Source organism: Akebia trifoliata, chromosome 4, assembly GCF_017979445.1.
Source record: "Akebia trifoliata isolate Shusen 1 chromosome 4, ASM1797944v1, whole genome shotgun sequence".
Taxonomy (NCBI): domain Eukaryota; kingdom Viridiplantae; phylum Streptophyta; class Magnoliopsida; order Ranunculales; family Lardizabalaceae; genus Akebia; species Akebia trifoliata.
The window spans coordinates 24,973,760-24,982,776 of NC_141378.1; the positions used below are offsets into that span (position 1 = coordinate 24,973,760).

General features: G+C 32.3%; 1 protein-coding gene and 1 non-coding gene across 2 annotated transcripts; one reads left to right on the forward strand and one right to left on the reverse strand.

The window, feature by feature from the left end:
* Positions 1–4,246: 4,246 nt before the first annotated feature.
* TRNAM-CAU (transfer RNA methionine (anticodon CAU)) lies at positions 4,247–4,318 on the forward strand. Its single transcript has one exon. It is a non-coding gene; the product is annotated as a tRNA-Met (tRNA).
* Positions 4,319–4,462: 144 nt separating this feature from the next.
* LOC147404581 (O-Glycosyl hydrolases family 17 protein) lies at positions 4,463–6,233 on the reverse strand. Its single transcript, XM_086440614.1, has 3 exons — positions 5,997–6,233; positions 4,792–5,883; positions 4,463–4,621 (listed from the first exon to the last, which is right to left on the reverse strand). The coding sequence occupies exons 1-3, from the start codon at positions 6,043–6,045 to the stop codon at positions 4,590–4,592; spliced, it is 1,173 nt and encodes a 390-aa protein (XP_086296740.1). The 5' UTR covers positions 6,046–6,233; the 3' UTR covers positions 4,463–4,589.
* Between the last annotated feature and the right edge of the window lie 2,784 nt (positions 6,234–9,017).

Consider the following 9,017-nt stretch of genomic DNA (forward strand, 5'->3'; position numbering starts at 1 on the left):
AATAGCATTTGTACGGATATTTGGATAAATTTTATGCTCTCAATTTAATGTAGGTTCATAAGGGTTAATAACCAAATCGTAAATATGACCTTAATAGTGTATATTTATTTTGATAAAATATATTTATATATCACAAGATTGGGTATATAACTGCTTCAGTATCTTTAGCAAAATAAAAAAATACTCAGTCAAATTCATATAATAAGTCCTAAAATAAAATAATAATAATCCCCCTGAATTCTTTGTGGAGCTTCGACCATAAAAACACAAATTTACTCACTGGTGAGTCAAGGAGATCTTACTCATTTCAAATGGGCGCAGCCCATCCCCCCACCACACACATACACACACACACACACACACACACACACACACACAGAAATCAGGATTCATCGCCTCGATGAAGTAAGTAGATGTTGCTTACTCTACTGAACTCCCAGTCGTAGTGTGTAAATTTTGCTGTTAATTGTCCTTTTTAAATTATAATAAATAATAATTTTAGGATTTAAAAAAAAAAAAAAATTTAAGGGTGAGAAGTACTACATCTGGAGAGTGGAAATTGGAGAATTTTTCAAAAATTCATTTTCCTACCCTAAGAAAATTCACTCGGGGAAGGAACATTTTCCCACCCTCTAATTCTATTATCGCCACCCTATCCTCCAAAACTAAAGCCAAGTCTTTTTTTTTTTTTTCACATTTTCCTATGTGCAATCAATCTGCAAGATTCATTTTAGGGTAATTATAAAGCACCTCACGAATTAATAAGGACAACCCACACCATAGTCGAATTGTTTTATCTTATATGAGTTAAAAGTTTCGGAATGGGCTGATTTTTGGTGAGGATCATGATTTCTATGATGAGGAGATCATCCACACAAAATCAGCTCATTCTAAAAATTTTAATCCCATCAAAATTGGTTTACAAAATAAAAAATAAAAATGGACAATTTACGATTCTTAAATTTGTTTTGATGAGGTTAGAAAGAGATCATTCTCACAAAAAATCAGTTCATTCCAAAACTTTTAACTCATATAAGACAACAATTTGACTATAGTGTGGGTTGTCTTTATTAATTCGTGGGATGCTTTTATAATTATCTTTCATTTTAATTTTTCTACCATCATTTTTCCCTAGAAATTCATATTCCCTTGAAAATGAATTCCTTAGTCATACAAACCATTAAGTTGGAGGCAAACAAGAACGTCGAATCGAAAAAACACAAGAAAAAAATATGAAATTATTAAAGAAAGGATTAATGACATTGCACCCGCTTGAAAAGAGAAGGTGATGTGTGCCACTCTTCAAATCATTTGATCCATCAATGCTTGTTGGATCAGTCCTAATTGGATAGTAAATTTTGTCCAAAACTAAATATTGGCGAGAGACCGATAGCGAACAAGTACCGCAAGAAAAAGATGAAAAGGATTTTGAAAAGAAAGTCAAAGAGTACTTGAAATTATTGGGAGAAAAATAAATGGGGACCGGTGATGTGCCTTGGTTGGATGTTAAACGACGATCAACTGGTTCGTCGCTCGACTTGAGGCATAGATCGATGCAGATTACGATGGCAGCCCAAGCCTGGGTTGTCGAAATGCTCGTGGAGACATCGTCAACTAAAAAATAGTCTAATTGATGATTTTAATGCTTTGGATTAAGAGTATTTTTCCAACATGAATAGTAGAATTAGGATTATTTGCTCCCAATGAAAAACGTGGATGTCACACATATCTACTTCCTAATATGTGGCTCCATGAAATGGTGACCCCATTTAGCCATGAACCTCTGTTATTCTAAGGGAGCAACAAAATTTTGGACTTTGTGGTTCCAAATTTGGAGATTTGTTTGACAAAAGTTCTTCCCCATCACATGATATTAAATACAATAATGATTTGCTAACTAGAAAGACTTCACTTGGTCAATAGTATGAAGATGCACAGTTGTGTACCCCGAGAAAAAGATCTATGATTTTGTGTATGTGCCACATCAGCCGAGTATTGACCGAGTGAAGACTTTCTTATTAGAAAATCAGCACTCTATTAACTATCAATTGGGATAATCTAACTACCCCATGTGGTGCACTCAATCGGCTCTCTTGATTTGACTAGCTCGGGAATTGTAGATTTGTACACCTTAGAGAATACATTGCTGCACTTCCCTAGAAAAATATATCTTGAGGGAGCTGTGCATCCCAAGGCATACATAGTCGATTGAGTGTGCCACATGGGGTAGTTAGATTATCACGATTCATTTACTATTCATCCAATTAGGGGTGATAATGGGTCGAGTCAGGTCATGTTGAGGTAAGGTATTATGAAAAGAGAGATTAAACGAGCAAACCCAACTGTTGCATTTTTATTACAGAAACTCCCTCAAAGTTCGGAACCTTATTTTATGAAGTTTGTTACTCACCAAATCTAACCCTATCAAATTTGTTACCGAGCAAACCTAGAGTGGGGATCCTCGTCATAAAAAGTGAAATTTATGGGATTAATTTGTTACTTAACTTAATTTGGAGTGGATTCTAATCTCATCAATTTGTGGTATATAAAAACATGATCTGATGTCTAAAGGTTAAAAATCGGGAAAAAAAAAAAAAAAAAATTTCACCATTGAATTTTTGTTTTAAAATTGGGAGTCCAATATCCATCCAATTCCAACACGTACGATCAAGCTCTAAAAGGTTTTTTGTTTTTGAATTTTTTTTATTTTGAATTTGAGTTCTTTCATAGAACCTAGAAGGCTGTGTTATTAGATTGCTAATTGGATAATTCATGTGGGCCTAATGACCTTAGTAAGATTTGAAATCTTACTAAGTATGTCACGGTAGAATGGTTCGTAAAGTATGGTTGGTTTAATTAATAAACTTGATGAAGTAAGGGTGTTTTTATAATAAAATTTCAACAGATACCCAAACCTAACCCATTTAATAATGCCAAAATCTTAAATTTACCCACAGACAACTCTTTTATAAATAGGTATTCCTGAATCGACCCCGTATGTAACCTATTTAATAAAATTATAATTTTTATTAAAAAGAATAAGTTTCATTTACTAAAAAATAAAATCACACAATAGTAAAGTAATATTTACCAACATAAATTAAATATCACAAAACATAAACTAAATTTTATCACAAAAAATGAATAAGTTAAAAAATTCTTAAATAATTATTAATACACTTGAAACTATATATTAATGTCAAAATAACTAAACATGTCAAAATAGGTTAAACGTGTTAGATTGATTGACACTATCATGATCTAAATTCAATTAGGCTTTGATGCAAACCCACTAGTTTTGTGTTGTTTTCGAGTCATGTTCACGGGTCATGTTAAGATTGCCACCCTTACATCCAATTACACATTTTTTTGAGAAAATTACTTAAAAGACCCTATTGAAGTAATTTATTTCTAAATAATCCATAAATTTTGAGTTCCATTTAATAGGACATTTAGTAAATTTTTTATTTCTTAATGGTCCCTCGGTAGTTTCAAACTCACTGCTTTTTATTTATTGTTGAGTTCATAGTTATTATTGTCAAACTCACTACTATTTATTGTCTTCTTCGATAATAAATAAAAAGTGGTGAACTCGACATTGGTAAAACCCACCTATTCTTTATTTTCGAATTTTTTCAACTAAAATACATGGAAAGATCAATTATAAACACTTGAGATAATAACATGTTTAGATGATTTCAAACTAAAAGAACCATTCTTGATCGATTTTCATCTAAAATTAAGAAAAAAAATAAAGTAGAAAAAAAATCTTAATTTTTTTATATACATCTTCAAAATATTTGAAAAAATCATTGACAATGACTTCTTCCTTCTTAAATCCTTTCCGACAGAATGGAGTTATTGAAATTCGATTGAGATATCAAAATCCCAATTGTTTGGATGAATACAATGAATTTGACCGGTTAAGGCATTCAATCGTGAGAAATGTGGGAGATGAAGTCTAGGGACAATTAAGAAAAGAAAAATTTACAAAATTAAGAGACCCCCCAAACCTTAGGGACTATTTAGAAAAAAGTCCATCAACTATAGTCCTTTAACTAATTTTTCCTATTTTTTTTCTTATATTAAAATCTATCCTCTCGCAACAGATTTTAATCGTGTGGTCGAAATTGATTTTTGAATAAATATTGAGATTTATAAACTAAAACATTATTATATGTTAAAAGAGGAAAGTAGGTAACAGAACTAGCGTTAAATCATAGAGAAATCCTATAGCTTTCAGAAAATCAGAGTGGCGCAGCGGAAGCGTGGTGGGCCCATAACCCACAGGTCCCAGGATCGAAACCTGGCTCTGATACTACAAAGTTGTTTTTTTCCTCTCTTCATTCTTTTTATTCTAAGATCATTTTTTTCCTAGAAAAATAAATTTCCTCTGCAACTCAAGAAAGCTCAAGGCTTTTAAATTTTAAATATCAAACACAGAGCACAAAACAGTAAAAGAAGCACAAGTTTCAACCTCTAAATCCCTATAAAATTAAAAAGATCTATATCGTATCCATAAACATCATAAAATAAAAATTAGACAAAGCTACCTCAAGAATAATGTATTACGTATTACCACCACCTCCTTAGCTGACCATGAATCTGCAATGCAGAAAACCTACAAAAAAAAAAAATTGTCTCAACGAGAAAACTCAAAAGAAATTTTTTTTTTTCAAAACCATAATAACCATCTAATCTCCAAAAACCCTCCAAACCACTAAGAGATTCAAATAAGGATGTTAAAACTAACAAAACCAAGCCAAAAAACAAAAAAAAAAAAAGTCATACTTGGGTCGGCATTGATGATCATGGCAGTCCCTCCAAAGCTACAAGTTCCCTCATTGTTCTTGTTCTTCTGCCAATAACTATTAAAGGCATAAGATGCATGAGCAACCACTGTATCTGGATAATAACAGCTCCCATTTGGTTTAATCTCCTCACAATCAGCCCCACCTTCTCCACAAGCATAATCCATAGCTTCCTGTAAACTCTCTCCTGGAACACTAGGCTTAGCAACACACCATAGTTTCTTATCTTCCCTAGGTTCGGGTGTTGGTGATGGTTCTATCCTTGGATTACAAGGTGGGGGGAATGTGAAAAAACCTGGTGGTTCTGAAGGAAGTTGGATTGGAGGTCCATTTGGAGCAAAAGAGAAATACATAGGAGAAGGAGATATTTGGGGGAAAGGGGGTTGTGGTTTGGTGGTTACATGGTCTGGTAATGGAGTTGGTCTTGTTGGGATTAATGGGTCCAAAAGATCGGTTTTTGTGAATGAAAGCTTCCTGCTTGTGGGTTTTGTTTCTTTTGGGCTAAAGGTTAGAACTTTAATCTCACTTAACTTGAAAAATCCAATCTTTTTTATGGACTCTGTGTGAGAAAAAACCAATTTTTTGATGGTTTTATATGAGAGAGATGATGAGGGTGGGGACACAGAGTAAGTTGAGTTGGAGTTTTGAAGAAAGTTTAACAGAGGTTTGATTAAATTCTGAGCTAAATCATCTCTAAATCTATCAGAAAATGGATGTAAACAATCTTGAGAAAAAGCAACCGAGACTTTGATTTCTTTCTCTAAACCCCATCTCAAAAGAGAGTGATAAATGTTTTTAACAGATGGTAGAACCAAACCCCATTTCTCTTGATGTTCTCTGTTGCAGAGAAGAGTGTTTGCTACAACAATGGTGGTGATTTGGGTTGCAGGGAAATGGGTTAGAACATGGGTTCTTAGCCAACTTTCTGCCATTAAAACACTGGAAGAGATCTCACTGAGGTCTTCATTACTTACTGAAACTGCTACAGGGATACCAGTATGAGATAAGGTTTGGAGAACCATGGGTGTTGGGTCATTGAGGTTTAACAAAGTAACTGATTCTTGACCTGCATCTGCAATAAATACAAATGCGTTTAATGTTATAAAATACATAAAGAAAGAAGAAACCCATATAGAAGAAATTAAAAAAAAAAAATAGTTTTGATTTATCTTTTCTTTTACTTACTAGTAAGACCCAAGAGAAAAAGAAGAGCGAAACACACCATCTTCAACATCTCTGAAGCAGAGAGAGGGAGATAGAGAGGGTGATGGAGATCACAAAGAAGAGAGAACTAAAAACTCACTAAGTACCCAAGAAGCTAAAACCATTCTCTCTGTGTGGGAAGCTTGAAATGGAAGATTGAAAGAGATGTTTAGTTGGGTCTTGGGACGCGTGGAGGAACAGAAGAGGTCTGGAAAGTGTGAAGCTCAAGACCCAAAGAAGACTGAAACCAACTGTGACCTGACATATAGAGAGAAGAGAGAGAGAGAGAGAGAGTTGTCTTTGTTGTTCTCTCTGTTGCAGCAGAAAGGGTCACGAGAAATAATCCTTACCAACCAGCCTATATTTCTCACGATATATTGATTTAAATATCGCGTCTAACATCTTGTTGAATGTGGACCGACCATATGGTTGTAAGTCAAAAGTCAAATTAATCGAACGATCACAACACTAATATATATATATTTTTTCATGTTTTAAGATGGTCCCACGTGTCACGCAATATGGCGTATACGATTGATTTAATGTTTATCAATCATAAAAGGAATGTTAGATGAGAAACAATGATGACGTGCCACGTAAATGGTGATATGGTAATTATTGCCCGTCAGTGTATCAGTCAAATTACCTTTTGACCAAATCAGGACCTCTTGTTTGGTTGGATGTTGGAACAAGTCTCTTCTTCGACTTAAAATATTGTTAGATGGGAGGAGAATGTTGTTATAGTTATATACTTTGTGATTTAAAATTTTGACCTAATCTTAACTTGTTTCGACAACTTATTTTAGACTGGATCGAAACAGAATAAAATATTAATCTCAAAACATTTAATATTTTTTAAAATGTTTTGATCGAAATTATTTTTTCTCAATATATTATTTCGAAGAATCATGATACATTGACGCTCTTTGTATGTTCTTTGAAGTGACAATGCCTAATACTATAGATTAGTTTCTTTAAAATACACAAAGAAAATGATCTAGGGTTCTATGCACTTCTACGTTAGGAAGCTTACAAAGATCGGCACTTTATCATTAATCTATTTTAAAGTGATATTCTAAATCTTGAATGTAAGTCTTAAAGTAAGGAAGATATAACAAAGAATAATGATGAATGCATGTAATTTTGGTACGTAGTAAAGGCATAGAATTGCACATCTTTTTTTGTGTATCCTGAAAAAAAATCTATGATTATGTGCCTTTGCCATGTCAGTCGTGTACACAACCGTGTATCAAAATTGTGTGAATTCATTATGACTCTAACAAATTATTGGAACCACAGAGAAAAGTCACTTTGAATAATATAATAAAAGTTAGAGTTGTGATAATTTGACTCTCCTACGAGACATACTCAAAAGTAGAGTATTTTGAATATGCCATGTCGGGAAGTCAAAAAATCATTACTCCAAAAGTTATGAAGGTGCATATTAGTATGATTGTCTTTCTCCTTTCGAATATAGAAGAAGAGTTGGGGTGGCTAATGGACAAAAATATGTTGATGCAGTGTAAAAGTTTATATGAGAGCAACTATAGAGGTTTCTTGGGAGAGAGAATTGGGAAATATATGTAATTTCTAATATTTAGGTAGTTTAAAATTTCCTAAATGAACTTTTTTATATCTAATAAAAATTAATTTAAATAATCTTAATTTACATTTTTTTTTACCCTTTAAAAAGTTTTCTTTTAAAATTTTAAAGATGATATAAGTATTTTGTAATTTAAAAAAAAAAAAAAAGAAGAAGAAGGAATTGTTAGAAAAATCCTAAGGAGATCCTTTCAAAGATAACCATTAATATAAGAAGTAAAATAGTTATTTTACCCATCTACTTATTTAATCCTTCTTCTGAAAATTTACTCATTCACTCGTGGATAGGCTATGGATTAGTTAGTAGGTTAAATCACAAGGATCATACATGAACTATTATGATATAGAAATAATTGGCTAATTACTTACATATTTGTGAAAGAAACCAAATTTGTTAAATATTTGACTTTAGTTGTTCAATTGCAACATCATGTCACATGCAAATCCAAAATTATTTAATTTTAAATAATTATTAATTATGAAAGTACTACATTAGGATATCCCAAAGCAATTTATTATTGCGTTGCATTAAGAATTTTTTTCCCAACATGATGAAATTCAACTTAAATCACATCATTATAAATATTAGCACAATAATTTTTAATGGTAATAATTTTATCGTTGTCCCATTTGTAAATTGGAAATTATAACATTTAAAAAGTTGGAGTTTGCCCATGCACGTGCATCCTCTTTAGGGTTAGGGGTAAAAGAGGAAAGAAAATAATGATGGAGGGGCATTGTTGGAAAAATGATAAGAAGAGAAAAAATAATAAAGTTGGGGGGTTATTATTATAAAAGGGGGAAGAGAGAAGGTATCATACATGAAGTTGGAAATATATTTTTGAAAGAGGAGTAGTAAAGGATCAAAATGCAAAAAATTGGAACAGTGTTATTGTAAAGGAAGAGAAGCGGAATGACAATCTGTGAAGTTGAAAAGATATTTTTGAAAAAAGGGTAGAAGATGATCGAAATGCAAAAAAATTGGAGGAGTGTAATTGTGAAGGAAGAGAAGAGGAATGACAATAAAATTAGAAATTTTCCTAGAAGTTTGTAGGGAGATTAAATTTCAATCCCTATTTATGTGGGGGATAAAGGTATGGGAGTTCTCCATTATGTTTTATTGTATAGATATACTAGAGTTCGTGCGTGCTTGTAGCAAGTGCATCATCTTTAAAGTTAAGAGGGGTAAACACAGAACAATAATAAAATTGAGGGGTATTATTAAAAATCTTTGAGATTAAAGAGATAAAAGAGAAAAAATAATAAAGTTAAAGATGTATTATTAATTAATGGGAGATGAGGAAAGACAATAAAATAGATTAAAAGGGGTAAAAGAAGAAATATTATAAAGTTAGAGGATTATTATTTAAAAAATGGGGTAAAAGAGGAAAGATAGTAAGA